Source organism: Echinops telfairi, unplaced genomic scaffold (assembly GCF_000313985.2).
Source record: "Echinops telfairi isolate 266 unplaced genomic scaffold, ASM31398v2 ScPeMD7_3533;HRSCAF=4204_0, whole genome shotgun sequence".
Classification (NCBI taxonomy): domain Eukaryota; kingdom Metazoa; phylum Chordata; class Mammalia; order Afrosoricida; family Tenrecidae; genus Echinops; species Echinops telfairi.
Genome location: NW_022107431.1, coordinates 47,556,595 through 47,580,334, shown reverse-complemented (window position 1 = coordinate 47,580,334; position 23,740 = coordinate 47,556,595). Strand labels below are relative to the sequence as shown.

At 41.4% G+C, this 23,740-nt stretch overlaps 1 protein-coding gene across 1 annotated transcript in view; it reads left to right on the top strand.

Moving 5' to 3' along the window:
• The first annotated feature begins 3,342 nt into the window (after positions 1-3,342).
• Positions 3,343-23,740, top strand: part of TRAPPC3L (trafficking protein particle complex subunit 3L) — a 61,953-nt gene continuing 41,555 nt past the window's right edge. The window contains exons 1-3 of the mRNA XM_004702015.1: positions 3,343-3,384; positions 6,742-6,839; positions 9,845-9,944. Coding sequence (XP_004702072.1) covers positions 3,343-3,384; positions 6,742-6,839; positions 9,845-9,944 — 240 coding nt within the window. The remainder of the gene's footprint in view (positions 3,385-6,741; positions 6,840-9,844; positions 9,945-23,740) is intronic.

The following is a 23,740-nucleotide window of genomic DNA, read 5'->3' as shown; positions in this document are numbered from 1 at the left end:
CCACCCTCTCTCTACCCTCCTGGTATCGCTACTCTCATTTCTGTTCCTGAGGGGTTTATCTGACCTGGAGTCCGTGTGTCCTGAGCTCTTATCTGTACCTGTGTACATGCTAGTCCACAGTGAAAGACAGGATTGGGGTCATGATAGTGGGGGGTCTGGAAGCCTCAAGGAACCAGAGGAATATTGTGTATTTCACTGGTGATATACTTCACCCTGGTTGACTCATCCCTTCCTTGTAACCCTTCTGCGAGTGGATGTCCCATTTAGAGATGGGTTTTGGGTTTCTGCTCCAATCCTCCTCATTCTCAACAATACGTTTCTTTGTTTGTTTGATTTGAGTCTTCTGGTGCCTATTACCTGATCCTCCCGACGCCTCATGATTGCACAGGCTGGTGTGATTTTTTCGTGTGGGCTTGTTGCTTCCCTGTTAGATGGCTGCTTGTTAAACTTCAAGCCTTTAATACCCCAGATGCTATATCTTTTGATAGCCGGGCACCATCAGCTTTTTTTCACCACACTAAATGCAGTTGTGAGTAGGAAATGAAATTACAAAAACTAATAAGCCCATCGACCTGATGTTATGGGAGCTGGAAGAGTTTTGGCTTATCTAATAGTTTGTGGGGGATCTCAGATAGCAGTTGTGCAGCTGGCAGATCAGGGGACAATGTGCTCTCTCTGCATCCCCTACATCTCTATTCAGTTGTTCAGATGCCTGCTAAAGGACCAGGATCAGGAAGAGCACCAAAGAGCAGTGAAGTGATTGAAGAACACTTCTTTGTGCCCATCTCCAGATCCATAGACCATAAGTCAATCCCAGGAAGGCTAAATGAGAAAATTTCCTTCTGCGTGTTTTGAAATGACCATTCTTCCCATTTTGATGCCAGGGAACAATAGATTTTCTTCCTGTTCAAAACCTAACTTCTGTGGTTTCTTCTACTTAAGGACGGTGTGGTTTGCATAACAAGAAAGACTGAGTAACACGAGGCTCTCTGGTATCATTGGAGCTGTTGAAGGCAGGTGGATTTCTCAGTCTGAAAAACAGTAGTGTCCCAAGTAAAGACGTGTTTACAAGTGTACTTGTATAGCTTGTGTCCTATGCAACTGTACCTGACAGGGACTCAGCTCAGCCCACGAACTCACCCACGTCCTCTGACTTCTCATCGTGTGTCTCGCACACTCGCCCCACCCCAACTCTTAGTGAGATCTACTCAAGCACCATTCCTCCCCGCCCCCCAACAAGTTCACAGACTTTGCTCATGTTTTGCTCAGGAATTGCACAGAGAGCTCAAAATGGTCCCCAAACAGATTGTCGGTCCCAGCAATGTGGTGTCCTTCACGTCAGGAGTCTGCCTCTACAATAATTTTCTCTAATATGATGAGATTCAGTGTGGTAGGGCTTTAAATCATTTGGAATCAGCAAATAGAACCCATGTTTCTCAGTGTTGTTTACTGGCTGAATGGCTAAGCACTTTAGTGCATTCGGTGACTGACCAAAAGGTTGACAGTTCAACTATTTCCAAAGGCACCACGGGAGAATAGACCTGGTGATTTGTTCTCATAAAGATAATAATCCAATAATCTTATGGGGAAGTTCTACTCTGTCAGACAGGACACTATGAGTCAGAGACAGCTTGATGGCATAGAACTACATCCAGCCTTGAACAATTTTATGAACCTCTCTAATTTATAGATTCTTATTCTATAAAGTGATAATTGTGACAGTCGGGGCGATTTTAAAGGCTACACTAGAATGAAAATGAAAGCCATTTTATAAACTGTAAAGTTTATAAAAACCCCTTGTCGATGAGTCGACTTGACTCATATGTGTCAGAGTAGGACTGTGTTTCACAAGGATTTCAGCGGTTGATTTTTCAGAATTGTGTTACCAGACCTTCTTCTGAGGTGCTTCTAGTGGCTTTGACACTCCAACCTTGGGTTCACCACTGAGTGCACTACATAGTTGTACCACTCGCGGCTGCCCAAGTTTATATGAGTGTGGATTATGACTTGATCTACACAAAACCTCCCCAAACCATCAACCCACAGAAATTGATTTTTTTGAGCACGGGGTTATGGGACATAGGGATTAAAAGAAATGTCTTACATATTACAGAATTGAATTCAGTACATTCACCTATAAGAAAGATCCACACTAATTAGTGTTTATATAATCCATTAGAATGTGTTTTATCACATGCATTATCTCTTTGATACTTGCAATTATTCTGTGAGGTGGTTATTATTATTGCTATTACGTGCAGATGTGGAGAACTGAGCAATAAAATGGCGTGACCAGGATCACACAGCCAGTAAAAGGCAGAGCTGCAAATTTCCTTGGGCCTCCAAATGCTCCTAGGTCCTTTCAGCAGTCCTCTTCAAAGTGGTCACCAGTCTGTCTTCTTATAGCAAGACTTTTCTGGAACCAGTAGTGCTAATGGATTCAAGCTGTAACAAGTTATACACTAATTTCTTAAACAGAATGGCATGCATCTATTTCTGGAACTGTTTTGATCCCCACCACCCTGCAGTTGTCAAGATAAGAGGGTTTCTCATTTGAACTTTAAATGTTTATACTTGTGTTTAAATAAAGAGAGGTTCTGATAGCTAACATCTCAGGAACTATCAAAAGAAAGCTAAGGGCTTGCGGTTTGTGCCAAAATCATTATACATTATTGAATTGTAGAGCACCCACTTTGAGCAAGTTTTGTAATAAAATGTCACCCGAATTCTATCACTCCTTGAAGTTGCTGCTTATGAAAAGAAAAAGAGTCTTAGATGTAGCTGAATTCTATAATCACGCAGGGTGGGGAGTCTGTTTTTCAGACAATGTGATATCCATTAGAGTTGTTGATTAGGTTTGAACCCAGGATTTAGTACCTACAGACTGCTGATTGTGTCTCTCTTATTCATACACCAATCAATACAGACTGGATAATGCTAACATTTAGATCTATCTTGGATTGTGAAGGTTTCTGTTTGTGATTTCAAAATAACACCTTGGCACAAGAACAGAACACCACTTCTCTGACGTCCCTTGGGTTAAAGAATCTTCAGTACCTCGGTTCTTTGGGTTCTGACTGCATGCTATCAGCTTTCAGGCCTCGGGGATGCTGCTTATCCTCACAAGTGAAGCAGTTATTTGATCTGTGGCAAGGTAGGTGGCTACAACACAGTACTGCGTTCTTCAGTTCATCAGAAAGCAGAAGCAGCCCAGTGCAGAAAGAGCACTTCTGCCTCAAAGCGAAAGAGGGAGTGACAACAACAAACCTAGGACTAAGGCTCTGAGGTTCTAGGGTGGGACAGAAAGAAATTGAAGACCGTATTCTTCACCTACCCAAAGCTATGTCTCGCCCTGCACAAAGAAGACCAGGATATCCTAAAATAGTAAGACCTTTTTATAATCAGATTCTTGAAGATACTGTTTTTCTACTTCAGAGACAATGGTTTCTTGAGTGATTTCTGATTTATTTTGAAAGGTGATGTTATATGTAGAATTTTTTCACTGGCGCAAAGGAAGTATTTAATGGAAGGAATCATGAATGGCAATTCTGGGAATAGTCACACCTATTTCTTATATATCGCAACAGAGTAATCAATTCTTTATACATATTTTAGGGCATTCTTTTCTAACTTGTTATATCCATGTAAGCAGCAATTTTTTTCTTTTGCCTCTGACAGAAAATATAAAAAGATCAAGTAATTCTTTGTTACTATTATATAAAATAAGAAGTGAAATGTATATAAGATTGTTAAAGCATGTTAAATTGAATAATAATAGATCACCAGAATACTAGGTATTGAATGATTGCCTTTAAAAATATACTTCGTACTCTTAAATGTGCTTATTATCATAATGTGGTATGTGTTAAATCCTGTCTATAATTGGATTTGACAGCTATTTTCAAAATTTGGTATTTTACAGGCCATATTTGGATGCATATTCTCATTTAATCTTCCAATTGAAGCTTTAAGTACTAAGAAGTTGAAAATGTAAATTGTCATCTTTGTGTTCAAATCTCTGTTCACCATTTTAGGAGACTGATAGGCACTGAATACACTAAAATAATTTCAGCCCGGGGTCCTTAGAATTGTAGTCAACAACCATCAGACTCCAGTTGTAAATGCCTGCAGGCTCCCTCTTTGCATGTCAGAATCCGAATTCATTCTTCAGATGCTAATAAAAGTATATAATTACTGTACACAATTCATACCTGAAGCACTTGATTTATACATCAGTTAAAGAATACTTTATTCTGAGGTACTCAAATCTCCTAAACATTTCATTGTATTCTTTTATACATGAAAATGATTACTTCTTATGGTTTTAAGAACTGTGAAGATAAGTTTTTGTTGATCCTCCCTGTGTCAATGGTATGCACTTGAGACTCAACTATACACATAGTCCAAGGTAAAAACAGCCCTTGGTTATGTTGCAGAATAAAGTAAACAGACCATTATGGGTATTGAACTTGAAACTCATCTGGAAGTAAAATATATTTCAGGTATACCTGTCAGAAAGAGAAAAAGGCAATGTTATTGTTGGGGGTTGATTATAAATAAGCACAATGTTTATGACTTGAAGGCAGAATATAATTTTGTCACCTTGTGTCATTTCCCCAAATTCTTTTATTGTACTGATGTGGCAACAAAGGCTGTATGTCCCCATTCCCATGCAGAATCTCTCTCTCTCTCTCTCTCTCTCTCTCTCTCTCTCTCACACACACACACACACACACACACACACACACACACATTTTCCTTCCCCTCTCCTTCACCTTTGCTTGTTTTTATGCTGTAGTATGTATTAGCTATAGCATTAATTTATCTTCGGCGACTTTCTATATGTTAGGGAGATATTTCTAGGCATTTCTTGTGATATATGTTACAGTTCTTGTGCGATTGGAAGAAAAAGCACAGAATTAAATTGAGCACATGGTGACATTACAGTGATTTGTTATATATATATAACAAATATATATATATATAACAGTGATTTGTTATATATATATATAACAAATATATATAACAAGGTATATATATATATACCTGAGAGAATATGAATGTTCACTATAAGGCCTTATCTTGTGCTCCACATTAACTATCTGAGACACTTGAGCATAGAGGTAAGGACACCTTTTGGCATCTGGAGACATACTGTCTTTTCATGAAAGTAAAAGATTATGTTGAAAGTAAGAGGACCCTCCTGGTAGGCATCCTATCACCAGCAGCCCCTCCTCTCTCTCCTCCACCCTGTTCACCTCTCCTCCAGACAGGACTTGCTTTGTTCTCCCCAGAGATCAATGCTGTCAGACTAGAGTCAGAGGCTCTATCCTGGCCCGGGTGCTGGCTGTGTAGTTGGGCAAATCCTCCACCCTCCCAAGGCGGCACACTCTGTTTTAGGATGAGGACGCTGCACTACATGACCTCTCAGATCCCTTCCCTTTCAAGCACAGTGTTTAATAGCAGGGGCAACACAGAAAGCCTTTTGCACAGGGAGCGCTTGGGGTTTTCCTCTTCTGTTTCCTGTATTCACCACCTAGCTAAAGCACATGGCTTTATCTTTTATTTCTAATTCTCTCAGAAAATAGGACACATACTGTACGGAAAGTGAAAAGTCCCCCTTTCCCTCTAATTAAAAAGAAACCTGGAAAGAAAAAAGTGCTTACACATTAGCTGGGAACTTCGGGTCCCTCTTGAATGTCTCTTTGGCAGGTCTGGGCTCCATCGGTGGCTGTGCATACTCAGGGAAGTCTCACCCACTGATTCCTTCCATTTGAAAGCAGGGTGGGAAGACAACACAGACAATTTAAAAACAATAGTAATTTATGATAGCAATTGCTATTGGAAGGGCCCTAATCCCTGAAAGTATATTTGAACTTATGTCATATAAGCAAATTGCATAGAAAGAAGTTCTAATATGAAATATATATATTCCACAGTTTGTTCCTCTTCGCAGTGTATTTCAAGGACAGCACAACATGTTCTCAAGAGTGAAAGGGTGCTGTTCCGATTAGTAGGAGGACGGAAAACCTGAACAGACAATCTCTAGGGCTGCTTCCAATCCCTGACCATAGACCAGGGATGTGAACGCAAAGTAGATCATTGCAGATATAGTTAGGCTAAAATTTAACACCTTATCATTTGATTCATTTTGAATTTGTTTTTGCTTTTAATATTTTTTATCTGTTTTACTTTGTTATTATAGCTAGGTTTTTGTTTTGCTTTTTAAGTGTCTTACTTTATATAAATACCCCCCTCCCCCCAAAAAGCCCAAACTCACTGCCATCAAGTCAATGCTGACTCCTGTGGGCTTCCAAGACTGTAACTGTAGAAAGCCCAGAACTTCCCCCACAGAGCACTGGTGGTTTCAAACTGGCAACCATGAGGATTGCAGGTCAAGGTGTACCTACTACCGTACCCACTACACCACAGGGCTCCTGCGATGGGAAACCCGGGATAGACTAATCTATAGAGTGTAAACGAATGAATGGTTCCTGAAGAATATGGCCAGGGGGGTTGAGGGAAATGGGGAGCTAATAACAATGAGTATAAGAACAATGAAAATGTTCTAAAGTTGATAGTGGTGGTGATGGTACAAATCTTCTTGATCTGACTGAACTATTGAATCGTATTATATGTGAGTTATATTACAATAAAATTGTTTTTTAAAAAAGAAAAAGAAATACAGTCGTCTATTACTTATAACTTTGTCCATAACATGAAACCATCCTTTTCCTCCAGAACAAAGATCTCTTCGTCCTTACCTATGGAGCTCTGGTGGCCCAGCTGTGTAAGGATTATGAAAAGGATGAAGACGTGAACAAATATTTAGATAACATGTAAGTAGAAAAGCTTCATTCTTGTGGAGTGCATGCCATGTTGTGAGATCATCTCCATTTTACCAGTGATTTCACTAACTCGCATCTTAAAGCTGAACATAATTTCTTACCACGGCCACTAGGGGTTGATAACATGAAGGAATAGGAAGGAAGTGTGTTCATGAGTGTGAAAGAGTCTTTTATTTTAGTTAGAAATCATTCCTAAAATAAAGACGGTGATAAGACACTGTTCTTTCAACCACATTTTAGAATATCAGGTGTGATTCTCTTCTGCACTCTCTTGTCCTTACACAATTCCTTCCAATATGCATAGGTCACTTAAGGAAGGCTAGGGAAGCAAGTCTACTTCAGGGAGGAGAGCTATGGCACAGGAGACTAAGGGTCTGTCCCCGTGTCTCGTGCTGTGGAAGCGATTCTAGCTCATAGCGCCCCTGGATAACAGAGTGGAAGAGCCCATAGGGTTAGAATATTTATGGAAGCAGATCACTGGGGCTTCTCCCTCACAGAGCAGCTCTTGGGTTTGACCTGCCAACCATTAGGTTTGCAGCTGATTGCTTAGCCATTCTGATATCAAGGCACCCTGGAATTATGGGTAAAGGAAATTGTTACTTTTTTTTTTCAACAATGTATGGTTTTTATTGTGTGAATATTTTTAGCCACGATGATGCTCTACTTAAAATAAAAGGAAAACTCAGCCATTTTTTCTTTTTAAAATAAAACCCGTTCTTATCTTTCTTAATGGAGTTTTCTCATACACAAATTTCATTTTTTTCAAAGTAGTTATTTGATCATTATTGCTCAACAATAAAATATCAATCAACGTGTTTGTTTGTTTTCAGTCAGCGTGTTTAAACTTTTACTTATGAGCCTTGAGAGGGAAACTAAGAGGACAATGACTAGGAAATGTATGCTGATTAGAAGAGGGGTTTTTGTTTGTTTATTTACTACTTAGGTAAGTTGAGGGGGGAAATTTAGCTTACTTGATCATATTAAAACTTTTTTTAAAAGATTCATAATATTTGCAGTTGGAAGAGAACAATATAAAGGCCTAAAGGAAAGCGGAAAGATTTTCTCTTTGAATCCTTGAGTTCTTCTCTTCAGAAAGGACTTTTCTCTATGCTTATTCTTTTTCTCTTTGGAAGTTCTTTGCTGAGCGTCCAGTGCTTGGTTTGGCTCATGCCCATTTTTATGGTGCTGTTAGGTGCCTTCAAGTCCATTTGAAATCGCGAGGACCCCATGTCGGAGTGGCCCTGCCCTGCAGGCTTTCTAGGCTGTCATCTCTACAGAGCGCATCACCGCCCCTCGCTTCCACGGTGCCTCTGGGATGGAACCGCCAGCCTTTCTGGTAGCGGTTGCACCACTAGGCTCCTCTCGTCTTAATTTGGCTCCTCTGCTGAACTGCATGGTGACTGACAGGAGCTTGTTTCTGATCAGGATGACACCCCAAGAGGGTGAGAGTCGAACGGCCCTCCACCGGGTTTCGGTGGCTGGTTTTCAGCTTCTGTTGCCCTTAATCGTTTTGTGGAATAACTGCAGTAAAAACTCAGAAGCTCATGTACTTGACAAAAAGCAAAAGCATGCTGGTTTACTTGGCAAAACACAAACATATTGGTTTTCTACTTGGGTGGACATTTTAACAAATATGAAGGAAATGCATTCTGATTCCCTTGAGAGAAGAAGGAATTCACTTGCGTTTCTCAATAGCCTCTTCTGCGAGCATTTGACATTTTTAATTTGATTGTTAAAACGTGTACTTTGCTTTAACACACCCAGGATAGATGTCGCACTGTTCTGCATGTCCGGGCTCCCCTCGCTCTCCCCGGAGGCTCTGGTGGGCCATCCTGATGATTATAAAACACTGGGAGAGAGGAAAACCCTGATCACTATTGTGTCCTATAGACATTACTTTCTCTGAAATATGCTTAATGTCAGAATTCTTGCTAGATTTATTCATCTTTTTCTTGAAATTCAAGTATGCTGAATTGAATATTTCTGACCATTCAGAATAATAACTAGAATATCCTATTGGAACTGACTAAACACTGAAACCAAACTCACTGCCACTGAGTCACGTATTCTAACTCGTAGCAACCCTATCAGACAGAGTAGAACTGCCTATGTCCGTTTCCAAGCATGTTAATCTTGGAAAAGCCTCATCTTTTTCTCTTGGAGAGGTTTTCTGACATTAAAGTTAGCAGCCCAAAGTGCAATTAGCAGCCCAGAGCATAATCCACTGCACCATCAGGGCTCCAGCCAGTGGAACTAGTCAATAAATAGATACTCTAATACCAAATCAGTCTTCCCGCAACTATAAGCCAGTCGCAAAACCTCACCTCTTTTGTACTCCTTAGAGCAATTGTTATTTGTACAACATGGTAGAGTCTTATCTTGTTGAACATCTTTCGTTCATCCAAATAATGTATTTATGTACACATGGTTCTTATGCTAAATGAACCAATTTTGTGCTAGTGGCTAGGCAAAAGAAGTCTTTGTCCCTTTTAATTTCACCATCAAGGTCAACTTTGATTAACTAAATTGAATTAGAGAGACAGAATTCTTATACTCCTTTGAGAAGCTTCATAGATTCTCATTCTCTCGTATAGCTGGTGTATGCTCACTCCTTTTAGCTTCTATGTTCAGTTGTATAAACACATCAATAAGATGCTCTCAGAAGATTTCCTATGGGGTGGAAATAATAAAATACCTGCCTTAAGGTGCATAGGTTAGGTTTCCGCCTAGAATTAAAAGTGAAAAAGTGAAACTCAGAATTCCAATTGCTGAAATCTGTCCTGGCAATAAAAAAATATATATATATTGTGTATTTGTGTAAAGGGTTGTGTATTCCCCAACCCTTTCTGGAAGGGAAAAAAAAAGGAACATAGAGAAATATATATATATGTCATCTTTATGTCAAAGATGACATGCTGAACAGATGAAGAAACACGGGGAGGCGTACTCATTCCTCAGCTACTGTTTTGAGATGGCATTCTTTCCATTATCCCTAGGGGATACAGCATTGGAACTCGGCTGGTGGAAGACTTTTTGGCACGCTCCTGCGTGAGAAGATGCCATAGTTACTCAGAAATTACAGGCATCATTGCACAGGTAAATTCGGTTTAGTTTTATTCATGTGCTTTATAAAAATCTTTGCTTTTTTGTGGGGTTGGTGGTGGTTTGTTCCTGATTCTGCTAGTTTCGTACTTTGTTAGGTGCAAAGCGAGAGCCTCTGTAGGTGTTCGTGACCAATGGTGTGGGAAGTGTATGTCTGATACCGGGTAAGATGTTTTGCGAAGATAAACAGAAGGAGAATGTTATTATTGTGACAAGTGAATAGGACAACCTGTGTCCTATTTTCCTAGTGTTGTGACATAAATCCCACAAGTGGGCAGCTTTACAGAACAGAAATTTAGTTTTTGCACAGGTTAGGAGACCAGATATCCAAATTCTGGGGCCAGTTATAGGTGAAAACTCATTCTATGTCCGCTCTTGGGGGAGCCCTGTCTCTATAGGCTAGGTGGTCCTCAGTTTCTTTTTTGTAGTTTTCTCCTGGCCTGTGGGTTAAACCCTGGGTTGCTAACCACAAGATCAGTGATGTCAACCCACCATTGACCCTGCGGAGGAAAGGTGAAGTTGTCCACGCACATAAATGTTTGCAGTTTCAGAAACTATAAGGAGCAGTTCTACTCTGTCCTATAGGATTGCTAGGAATCTGAATCCACTCGGTGGCCAGGGATGTTATTTTATTTTTATCTTTCTCCCATGTGTGCTTGGATGCCTCTGGGCCTAAGTTTCCCTTTTTAAACTAAAAAGTGATTAGGTTATGACATACTGTACCGCTATATGGTCTTATGAACATGACAAAGAAAGCCCCAAAGCTTTGTCTTAGTTATGGAGTGATGCTATAAGAGAAATGCCACAAAGAGGTGGCTTTCACACACAGAAATGTCTTCTCTCACAGTGTACGTGGCTTGAAGTTTGAATTCAGAGTACCAGCTGCAAGGAAGGCTTTCTATATCTAGTGGCTTTGGGGGAACTCATCATCAGTCTGTTTGGGGGCCTTAAAGTTTCCTAACACAAGGACCTTGGGTCCAAATCATGGACTCTACTCCCAGCTCTTTTTTCTTGGTCACAGTAGACCCCTCTGCTTGATTCTCTAATCTTTCCCATCTCAAGCAATAGCCTAAGCTTGTAGATCGTGTCCAGTCTCACTGATAAAACTACCACTAACCCTGTATCATCAGTGTCATAGAAATCAAGATTTACAGCATACAGGATAATTACATGAAATCACAAAATGGAGGATAATAACATACTACTGAGAATCATCACCTTTCCAAGTTGGCCATGATTCTTTTTTCCTGTGGGGAGGGTGATGTGTGTCAGGGGGGTACGGGTGGGAACAGGTAAGACACAGTTTAATCCATAATAATGTGTATTTCCCAACCCAGTTTTCTGAAATAATCACTTTCTGTGAATTAAAGCACATAGCCTCTAGTTATCGCAGAGAATATCATTATAGTGATTCTCATAGCAATGTTTTCTTTTTCAAGAGAAATAAAAAGATTTTGTAAATGTCTGTAGTCCAAGAACTTTCACAGTCCAGATGCATAAGGAACAACTTAGAAGTGTTCAGGGTTAATCTCAAATTTATCATATGTAAGACAGAAGTAGATAATACAACTGTATTCAGAATTCCTTTAAGCTGAAGGCCTATAGCCAAATGTTGTTAATTTATAAAAGACGAAACTGTATGCATGTATGTGAGACATTGATGAACTCCAGGTATGCTGTTTCTGGTCCTCATGATTGGCCAATTACGTAGTCTCGTTTTTCTTTTCCACTCTTTTTTTTTTTTTTACATTTTATTAGGGGCTCATACAACTGTTATCCCAATCCATACACACATCAATTGTGTAAAGCGCATTTGTACATCGTTTCTCAAAACATTTTCTCTCCATTTAAACCCCCGACATTAGGTCCTCATTTTTCCCCTCCCTCCCCGCTCCCCCCTCCCGCATGAGCCCTTGATAGTTTATAAATGGGTATTTTGTCATATCTTGCCCTGTCCGACGTCTCCCTTCATCCACTTTTTGGTTGTCTGTCCCCCAGGGAGGAGGTCACACACAGTTCCATGTAATCGGTTCCCTCTTCCCTACCCATTCTCCCTTTACCCTCCCTGTTTTGCCACTCACACCACTGGTCCTATAGGGCTCATCCGTCTTGGATTCCGTGTATTTTCAGTTCCTATCTGTACCAGTGTACCTCCTCTGGTCTAGCCAGTTTTGCAAGATAGAATTCGAGTCATGGTAGTGGGAGCGGGGAGGAAACCTTTAGGAACTAGAGGAAGGTTGTATTTCTCATCATTGTTACATCGCACCGTGACTGGCTCATCTCCTCCCCTAGACCCCTCTGCAAGGGGATCTCCAGTGGCCTACTAATGAACATTCTTACATGTTGCCAATCTGATTTTTTACATGGCTGGCAGTTACTATATATCTTTGTGATTCTAAATGTGATTCTTATGTGGTTGCTATGAGTCAGAATTAACTTGATGGCAGTGAGTCTGGCGTGTGTGTGTGTATGTGTGGACACATGTGTGTGTAAATATATTTTTCAAAATGCTGGTGAAAAGTGAAATGAAGAGATAATGGAATTTTTTTTCATGAACTTTTTGAAACCCTCTCATTCATATATTTTCTTATGAATAATATTTGCATATATATTCTTCTAAATATATGAGAGGGATTCAAAGTTTGTGGAAAATGAATTGAAAGATACTAGGTGGAGACCCAGTGCGGGAATTATGCCCAATCTGGCACCATCACACTGGGGTGAAACACTAAGGGCATGCAACAGAGCAGCAAGGGGAGCAAAGTGCTGAAATCCCCTGGGAATACCAAAAATAGATTTTGCAGACATAGCGTGGCACCCCATTAGACTCCACTGGAAAACACTTGTAAAGGCCAACAAACAGACCTTGAACTATTTATAGGCTTTTCCATTTTTCTCAGTGGCTTTCTTTTTGTTGTTGCTGTTTTGTTTTGTTTTTTAATTGTTATTGCTATTGTTTTATTGGTTTTGATTTCCTTAGTTGTTTTGGCTGGCTTTGCCTGTTTTTTGCACTCATTAATGTCTCTGCATGTCTATTTAGATAAGATAGGTGGGATAAACAATTTGGAGATTAAAAGAATGGGACCAATGATTGTGGGGGGATATGGGAGAAGGGGAGATGGGAGAAAGGAGGGGGGTGTAGCCAACCGAGGAACAAGAGAACAGCAAGTGAACTATAATCAATAGAAGGAAGGTCATAGGATGCCTAGTGGGGCTTAATCAAGGGCAATGTAGCAGCAAGGAATTACTAAAACCGAATGAAGGCTGAACGTGGTGGTGGAACAAGAGGAAAGTAAAAGGAAATAGAGGAGAGAACCAAGAAGCAAAGGACATTTATAAAGGCCTAAATATGGGCACGTAAATATGTAAATATATATAATGAGAGGGGAATAGATCTATGTACTTATGTCTATATGTTAAGAATCAAGGTTGCAGATGGACATTGTGCCTTGACTCAAGTACTTCCCCAACACAAGGACACTTTGTTCTTATAATCTGGCATTCTGTGATGCTCACCATCCCAACACGATCGTTGAAGACAAAATGGGTGCATAAGCAAACATGGTGAAGAAAGCTGATGGTGCCCGGCTATCCAAAGATATAGCATCTGAGATCTTAAAGGCTTGAAGATAAAGAAGCAGCCATCTAGCTGAGAAGCAACAAAGCCTACATGGAAGAAGCACACCAGCCTGTGTGATCATGAGGTGTCAATGGGATCACAGATCAGGCATATAAGACCCAGAACAAAATCATACCCAATGCGGGTTGGGGTGTGAGGGTGTGGTGGTGGCATGGAGTGGAGACCTAAAGCCCGTGTGTAGACAATTGGACATCGCCTCACAGAAGGGTCACAGGGAAGAGATGAGCCAGTCAGAGTGCAATATAGCACCAATGAAACTCACAACTTTCCTCTAGTTCTTTTGTTGTTGTTGTTTTCTTTTTTTCCTCTAGTTCTTTAATGATTCCTTCCCCAACCATCATGACCTCAATTCTACCTTACAAATTGGATTAGACCAGATCATGCACACTGCTACAGATAGGAGCCCACAAGACAGGGAATCCAGGATAGGTAAACCCCTCAGGGCCAACAATGAGATAGAGATACCAGGAGGATTAGGGGAAGGTGGGGAGAAGAAGGTGGAATCGATCACAAGGATCAACATATAACCCCCTCCAAGGGGGACAAACAACAGAAAAGCGGGTGAAGGGTGACAGAGGACGATGTAAGATATGAAAATAATAATCAACAACTTATCAAGGGTTCATGAGGGAGCACAGTGCGGGAGGGAAGGGGAAAACTAAGGAGCTGACATCAAGGGCTCAAGTAGAAAGAAAATGCTTTGAAAATGCTGACGGCAGCATAAGTGCAAATGTGCTTGACACAATGCATGAATGTGTGGGTTGTGATGGGATGTAAGAGCCTCCAATACAAGTACTTAATAATAAGAAAGAAAGATACTAGGATTTTTTAATTGTACATTAAGAAAGACACTAGGATTTTCTATAAGCTTTGTGAAGTCCCTTAGTGTGTGTGTGTGTGTGTGTGTGTGTGTCTTATACAGTTTGCATATTTACCCAGTTAATAATAGACAACTGCTTTTCCATGTTAAAAAACGTTTAGCAGATAATTTGTTGAGCAAAGAGCAGTAACTCTCTAGAAATAGAAGCACATATAAACTCACTGCTGAGAGCCTAGAATCCTCCCTGATACATAGTGGAAGAACAAAGCTCATTTGCAATGCCCTCAATACCGTAATTGTGCTTGACCTGGAAAATATTGGGCATTTGCTAACGGCACCCCAGTCAGTGCAGTGCAGTGGCATGGAAAGATTCTTCCATTTCTTTCTTACTCTTTTCTTGGCTCTAGCTACAGACTTGTGATCTCTGAAAGAATAATTTCAAAATTCATTTTAATCATAAAAAATTAAGGGAACTAGGCTTCTCAAGTAGAAAAAAAGAGTCTGTATAAGCAATAATTTCTTAACAGCACCATTAATCTAAAGTAGCTGCTAACAAATATCCCATAAAAGTCCTTCCCAGACGTGGCTAAGTCAATTGGAAGTCTCACATAAAACCTTTAAAGTCCTCTGCCAGTATATGCCTCATGTCTTACTAGTTACATGAAAAAATATATATCTGAAAGCAAAAGTAAATATGCCGATACAGAATACATGCTTATGCAAGGCTTAACAGGATCAGTTCTTCTGTAGATGATCAATAAAAACACTGAAAGAAAAGAAAAGATGAAGGGAAATGAACAAGAGGGAGGAGGAATGAGAAGAAGGAAGTTAATTGAAGTCTGGTTCAGTCTCTTTGGGTTATAAGCTTTTCCTCAGAAGGGAAGAGCCTCAGGAATATATTTCATGCTTCAACTCACTGAAGGGCTCCGTAAGGGCTGCATGGTCCCTTCCACGAAGACCTTGACCTTGAAGCTGGCAATGACCTCTTCAATGTGGGGTGGGAATAGAAAAAGAGCTCTTTCTATGCACAGACTAGGAAAGACTGAGAAGGAACTAACTTAGCGAGAGAATGTGAAAATGAAGAAATGATGATCTCTATTTTTTATAAAGACTAGGACATCCTCCATTTCCTAAAAGCATATTCGGTCTTTGAGAGTTCATTTCAGGTTTAAAAAATATTTGATCTCCAACTAGAGCATGTTTTTACCAGGTTAGAAATAGGTGTGCTTTAAATTAAAAAAAAAAAAAGCTGTGATGCTGTTATTGATGAAGATCAAAGACTACAGCCTTCGATATAGATTACGCCTCAACAGAAATCCTTACGACAGAACCAAGACAATATCATGATAAATGGAGAAAGATTAAAGCTGTCAAGGGTTTTCATTTCATTTACATCCACAATCCATGTCCTTGGAAGTAGCTCTCAAGAAATCATATTGCAGTGGACAAATCTGCTGCAGAAGGTGGCTTGAAAAAGCAAAGAATTAATTTTGAGGACAAGCTGCACTTGACTCTTGATGTAGTAACCTCATCTGTCTACAAATCTGGACCACGAATAAAGAAGACGGAACAAGAATTGATGGGTTTGAATTACGGTGTTGGCAAGGCATGCTGAATATGCCATGGACTGCCAGGGTAAACTGACTGCAAGGCCTTCGGTTCAAATCTACCAGCCCCTCTGCAGGAGAAAGAGGCAGGTTCCGCTCCAGTAAGGTTTGACATCCTCAGAAACTCTATTTGGAAACCCTGAGAGTCCGAATTGACTGTGAGTTGGATCCGGCTCAACAGCGGTGGGCTTGATTTGAGTACACACCGGAGAATGAACACATCTGTCCCAAAGAAGGACAGCCAGATGTCCCTGGTGAAAGACATCACGCTTGGCAGAGCAGAGGGGGCAATGAAACAGTAAGACCCCCCAAGGACCTGGATCGACACCATGGCTGCTACAATGGGCTCGAACATCACAACGCTATGGATCAGAACCAACTCGCTGGCATCTAATAACAACAACAAGCATGTTCTCATCTCCAGCACAGTGCCTTTTCCATGGGGAAGTGATTTTGACACAGGGAAAGGCTCAGGCTTTAGCTATAGACCTACCCACGGATGTTTCGCTTCTAGTTAACAGCGTTCATTAAAATGCCTGGCCTTTGTCGGCGTTCTCTCATTAATCCTTGTGAGCTCTCCTTGGAAGAGGCAAGTGTCAATTGCTGGTCTCTTTTACTGGGAAGCAGGGCTGGGTCAGAGGAAGCGGTGCCCTAAGCGTAGAAGTGCGCTGCCCACACAACGTAACAGAGTCAGGAAAGGCACCTAATGGCTGGGAATTGTGTTTGGAGGCCCTGCCAAACTATGTGCTTAAACAGAATGCCATCACCATCCTTTTCAAGGGCTGAGTACCCAGAAGCGTATCTAGGAAAAATAGTGCCTATGGTAAGCACTGACATTGTGTCTGTCCAAACATCTGACATGCATCTGAGCTATTTAGTATCAATATTTAAACCAACCATCAAACTTCCTTCTTGGCCCAATAATTAATTTTCATGGAGGAGAGACTTTTATAAAACAAAAACATTTCTTACTGGCCACCCCTGCAGCCTCTACCCTCTCCCTCCACCCCCATCTCCTGAGGCCCATTGCCTTGACCCTTCTCTGGATTTCACTAACTTTTCCTTCCAGGAAATTTTGCCTCTAGTTTGGGGGAAGGTTACCTTAAGAGAAAAGAGTTCCTACGGGCTAGAAACTTTCTAGGAGGAATCGAAGCCATTTGACAGATGGCCAGGTGAGCAAGTGGCAGTCCTGGACTGGACAACGGAGATGGGACACCTAAGGCAGGGCTGTGGGCAGGATGGCAAGGCTGCGGGGCACCAGGCAGGACAGAAGGGCGGGTGGGAGAGGGAGATCTGGCAGCTTAAAATACATCCTTGAAGTCAGAAAAAAAAACCCAAACTAAATCCCCTCACTCAGTGACTTCATAGGATAGAGTAGAACTCCCCATAGGGTCTCCAAGGCTGGACATCATTACAGAAGCCGAATGCCCCGTCTGTCTCCGCTGATGGGGCAGCACTGCAAGCGGCTCCTCTCGCCCCACCCCCACCCCACCTCACCCCCGCTAGCATCTAAGGGCTTTAACTACTGCATCCTAGGATTGAAGTCGGGCACCCGTTCTTTAGTTTTACTGAATGGTGTCTCCTAGCTAACACTGGAAACTGCAATGGTTCATAGAAACTGCCTGATGGTACACCTACTTCACGAGGCACCCAGGGCAGGTGCCACACCTACCATACTGCAGCTGACCCCCTTGAAGTGCCTAGACGATGTGGCCCTCACAGAACCCAGAATCTCGGTTTTGGTTCTAGAAAATAAAAAGGGGGGAATGAGAGAAAGAGCATGCAAGTGAAGATAATTGAATCGCTGGAGTTCCTCTAAGGCCAGCGACAGACAGAGCAGCATGCAGGACCCCATCTCCTGACCACGGTCTGCTTCACACTCCTCTGCAAGCGAGCACAGGGGTGTGACTCCAGGTATTAATAAGCCACTAAGCTTCTGAAATTTTTCTTTTGGCAGGTTTTAGACACCAAATTTCACCATCTACTGCTACAAAAAGAAATTTCATGCCAGAGACCAAATGGTCTTCAGTCCACTTTACATTTTTATTTGAAAAGAAATGACAGGCTGATTCTAGAGCCCGCTTCCTGCGATGTGAATATGGACCTTTTTTAAAATATGATTTTACCATACAAAAGTCTACTGATTGTGGTCGTGGCTCTAAAGTACAACCAGGAACATTAAATAAAGTGCACTAATTTGCAAAAATAATGATCTGCTTTAGGAAATTATAGTTTAATTTTAATGGTACAGTCTTTCCACAGAAAGCTCAATTTGGTCTTCCCCATTTTCACAGCATGAGTCTCCTGAAGTCCACAGATTCTCTATTTACTAGCCCCATGTGGACTTCACCATGGAGGAAAATAAGAGAAGCCAGCTTCAAATTTAATTCTTCTGACCCTACTCCAGGACTTTCCCCTCGAATTTCTTCTTTGAAATATAGCTTGGACGATTATTTTTCTCCTACAGTAATAGTTCTTGGAGAAATTTTGTATTTGTAAATGAAAATGTAGAGTTTGGTGGTAGAGGTATCAAATCTTATAGTAGTATTAGTAATCAGATATGAGGGAGTGTACCGGTTACTTAACAGGTATACTTTTTTTCCCCAGTTTATTATCAGGCAAGTAGAAAATACAATTGTAACCTCTCTGACCTAAGAAAAAATTATCTTCTTTAATTATACCAAAATGTTATTTCATGGTTTCCATACGTAGTCATAAGGGCAGTTTGATTATTGGGACAAGCTTATTAAACATAAACTTTATCATATAAACCAAGATGATTATGAAGATCAGACACGACAAAAAATGTTATAAGGTTACCATTTCAAATACAATTTAAATAGAATTCGTATCTCATATCAGGGCCTCAGAAGATGAGGCTAGTCATGTGCAGTGTGCCAAACCCAAACCAAACTCACTGCCATCGAGTGAATCCCAGTGGGAGAGGGAAGCCTCAGCTTTCTTCTGAGCAGCAACTTGTGGGTTCAAACTTGCAGTCAGCACCCCAAGGTGCAACTCACTATTCCACCCATGCCCCTTATGTCCACTATAGTCAGAGTTGAAAGATAAGACTCCAAATCTTGTGTCAAAACACTCCAATTTTGTGGACCTGACCAAGCGATTCAGCTGGTCTAACCCTCAGTTTCCAGATTTGCCAGATGAGAGCTCTTTGAGTTATAGGTCCCGTGACTTTCAGAAACTGTTTTCCCTAGATACACCCTGAGCTCTACTCCCAAGTAGCTGAGTGGTGAGTGTACCTGCAAAACGCCTCCCTCAGAGCACCATGCCTTTCACTTACAGGCAGTGTTTGCAACCATTGACTTTGGCACAAACTCTGCTCATCAAAGCTGGGAGACATTTATTGTCAGGCCAATTTGATGGCTGTTCCAAGGGGCAGCATAAAACCCCACCCCACCCACTGATCTCAAGGCACCTCCAATTCATGGGGCTCCCAACACTGTAGTCATCCCAGAAGCAGACTGCTACGTATTTCTCCCCTGAAGTGGCTTTTGACTTCAAACCGTTGACTTTTAAGTTAGCAGCTAAATAAGCCCCGCACTGCCAGGGCCCACCCCCGGGGCACATAAATAAATTATGACCTCTCTTCATCAGTGTTGTCATAGTAAAAATAATTATAATAATGGAGAAAAGTGTGCACAGTGGAAAAAGACTTATGACACATTATCCTCTCATTGTGGGGCTAGAGGATTGGAATCCAATACGTTTGACTTGCAGCTTCCTAATTCGGTAAGGTAAAAATGAGGTCTTCTCCTTTTAATAGAATAAAATGAAATCTTACCTTAATTAAATAATGTGAGCAATGGTTTTTTGGTGAGTGACATAAAATCAATGAGATGATTGAAGGTAAATGTTTAGAGGAAGCAATAGAAACGAGGGTACCTAATGCGAGGAAGGAAATGTAAGTGGTGAATGATGTAAGCATAAACTCCAGGGCAAAAGAAGTTAGGCACAGAATCCAGGGAAGAATCTAAATGGCAGAGGGGGTTTTTTTCTATACATTTTTTTAAATTTCAGTAAAGTGGTTCATTTAAGATTGAAGCTGACTACACAGAACAAATCCAGCAAATCCTATTGATTTTTTTTTAATCCCGCATTTGATCTCAATGCACAGAACTGGCATGGTGGAGTCTACACTGGTAATTTAAGCATCTAAACTGCAAAACTCCTGAGTCATTTTACAACGGTAGCCATTTTGTGGACTTAAAATTTCTGCCTTCAACAGAGACTTGTGGGTATGTTTTTTAACAAAGATAACTCAAGTCATACTGGGTTAGGCATTTTCTGAGACAAGGTTTGGAAATAATATCAGTTAAGACCCAGTCAGGAGACAAAGCACCCAGGGAAGATTTTTTTAATGAAAAAATCTGTAAAAAGGATCATTTACTAAAACAAAACAAAAAAACCCTCCCCCCAGAAGAATTTACTTCAGAGGACAGCACTGAAGCTGCAGCTCTGGGAGAGGGACATTTCTGATCAGAGCGCATAGGAGCAAATGAAGGGGAAGGAAGAGAGTGTGGAACGCATCCTGGCCCACCAGGCCTGGAGGACGATATTCCCGCTCAGAACAGCCAATGCACAGAGTGGACCATATGGCTAACCCCACTATGAGACACGACGTCCCTCGCTGACCCATGGCCCTACGGCGAATAACAGTGGAGACTCCGTGTCCGGATTGGCCCGGTCTGACCCCTCTCTCCCCCACCCCACATGGAGGCAAAATACTAAGGGCATGGGGGCAGAGCAGCGGGAGAGAGCAGAGCAGGGAGGTCCCTTGGGAGTGCTAAGGATAAACTTTCGGGCCAGGGCGTGGCACACCATCGGATTCGACTAGAGAACATTCCTAGAGGTCAACAAACAGACCTTGAATTATTTACAGGTTTTTCTTTTTTAAAATTTTAATTTCTATTGATTTATGTATTTTGGTGGTTGGTGTTTTTTGTGTCATTGTGTTTTCTTTTGTCGCTTTGTCTTGTTTTTTTGTGCGTATATTATTATCTAGATAAAATAGGCTGGATGAAAAGTCTGGAGGAGAAAACCATGGAACCGATGGTTCTGGGGGGACATGGGAGAGGGGGAGGTGGGGGAAAGGAGGTGGTGCTGACCAACCCAGGAACAAGGGAACAACAAGTGATCCAAAATTAGTGGCAAGGAGGGTGTGAGATGCCTGGTAGGGATTTATTAAGGGCAATGTAACCGAGAGAAATCACTAAAACCCAGACGAAGGCTGAACATGATAGTGGGACAAGAGGAAAGTAAAAGGAGATAGAGGAAAGAACTAGAAGGCAAAAGGCATTTATAGAGGTCTAAATACAGGCATGTATATATATAAATATATATTTATATGATGATGGGGAAATAGATCTATGTGCCTATATTTATAGGTTTAGTATTAAGGTAGCAGATGGACATTTGGCCTCCACTGAAGTACTTCCTCAATGCAAGAACACTTTGTTCTATTAATTGGCATTCCACGGTGCACACCTTCCTGACAGGAGCACTCAAGACAAATGTGTGCATCAGCAAATGTGAAGAAAGCTGATGGTGCCCGGCTATCAAAAGATATAGTGTCTGGGGTCTTAAAGGCTTGAAGGTGAACACATGGCCATCCAGCTCAGAAGCAACAAAACCCACATGGAAGAAGCACACCAGCCTGTGTGACCACGAGGTGGGGTCAGGTATCAAGCATCAAAGAACAAAAAATCATATCATTGTAAATGAAGGGGAATGCAGATTGGTGACCCAAAGCCCATCTGTAGGTAACGGGACATCCCCTTACAGAAGGATCATAGGGAGGACACAAGCCAGTCAGGGTGTAGTGTAGCAAAGATGAAAGATACAAATTTCCTCTAGTTACTAAATGCTTCCCCCTCCCCACCTCCACCTATCATGATCCCAATTCCACCTTACAAATTTGGCTAGACCAGAGGATATACACTGGTACAGATAGGAACTGGAAACACAAGGAATCCAGACAGATGATCCCTTCAGGACCAGTGGTGAGAGTGGCAATACTGTAGGGTGGAGGGAAGGTGGGGTAGAAAGGAGGACACAATTATAAGGATCTACATATAACCTCCTCCCTGGGGGACAGACAATGGAAAAGTGGGTGAAGGGAGGGAGACGTTGAACAGTGTAAGTTATGACAAAATAATAATAATTTATAAAGTATCAAGTGTTCAGGAGGGAGGGGTGAGTGGGGAAGGAGGGGGGAAATGAGGAGCTGATACCAAGGGCTTAAATAGAAAACAAATATTTTGAGAATGATGAAGGCAACAAATGTACAAATGTGCTTGACACAATGGATGCATGTATGGATTGTGATAAGAGTTGTATGAGCCCCCAATAAAATGATTTAAAATTTTTTAAGAACTTTAAAATAGAAAAAAGAAATAAGAACAATAGAAAAAAGAATGGGGAAAAAATTCTTTAAAAATAAACCCTTTGGCTGAGATTGCGCCCAAAGCAGAAACAAACTTTGAAGACAGTCCCTCCCCAAAGTTGAGATTCAGAAGTTACTTGAGAAGGCATGTTGTAATCCACAGGATAAGGCAGAAGTTCACTGGGTTTCCCTGCCGGTGCTGATCCACAATTACTGGGCTGAGATTGGTGGACAGACAATCATGGACAGAACTGGCAGTCAGGAATCCTCACATAGGTGTACGCAGACAGGGGTTACATGCAGGGAACCAGGGCCTGGAGTGAGTGCCCCTGGGCATCCTGTCTGCTCCTCATCCCCACTCCCAGCAGGAACACACCAAGAAATGGCACACTGGAACCAAGCAGAGAAGCCTCTTCCTCTTCCAGGGCCCCAGCCAAGCACATTCTACTGCAAAGAAGACCTGTTTGCAAGATTTACCTCTAATAACACGAACAGGACAGTCAAAAAAGGGTTTGTAGCTGAAAGAACAGAGGGCATGAGCCATTGTGAATATTGCATTTCTATGACATTAAAAACTTTCTTTTGATGGCTTCATGTTTGACCTTATCCCAACTCTTGTCCATGCTAGAGCCTTTCTTGCCTCTAAATACAGCTCCAACTTGATGATGAGAGAGAGATGACACCAAAAAGGCTGCATTCTTTCCTGCTCAGGGTGGTATCAACTTTCGGCAGCCAAAGACAAAGACGGCAGAGCACAATTTTAAATGTGCAGCTATATCTCCTGAAAGTAGAACTTTCATCTATGAAGTACTGTGAAATGTATTAGATACGTTCTTGAGAGCTATAAAAACAAAACCCCTCACTGCCTTTGAGTCAATTCAGACTCACAGCAGCCTGTTAGGACACGGTAGAGCTGTTCTTGTGGGTTACCAGGATGCTGATTGCTGGTGATTGGCACCTCGGAATGTAGAACACATTAGGCTACCAGGCTCCTTAAGAGCTATAGCGTCTCCGTTTTTCCTACCTATTTCTGCATAATCAAATCTATGCTCTGTCAACCCCACCACCACCCGCCACACATACACCAGCAGCCATAAAATCTACTTTCTCTATGTATGATTTTTTTTCTAAGTTTCATGGGGGGGACCATAATGTATTAGTCTAGGTACTTTGGAGAAACAAATCCACAGCGACTCATATGTAAGAGAGAGTTTTATGTAAAAAAAAATGTGCATCACGAAAACATCCCAACCCAATGCTGCCCAAGCCCACAAGTCCAACATTAACCCATTAACCCAACACCAGTCCACAAAGTCCTCCACC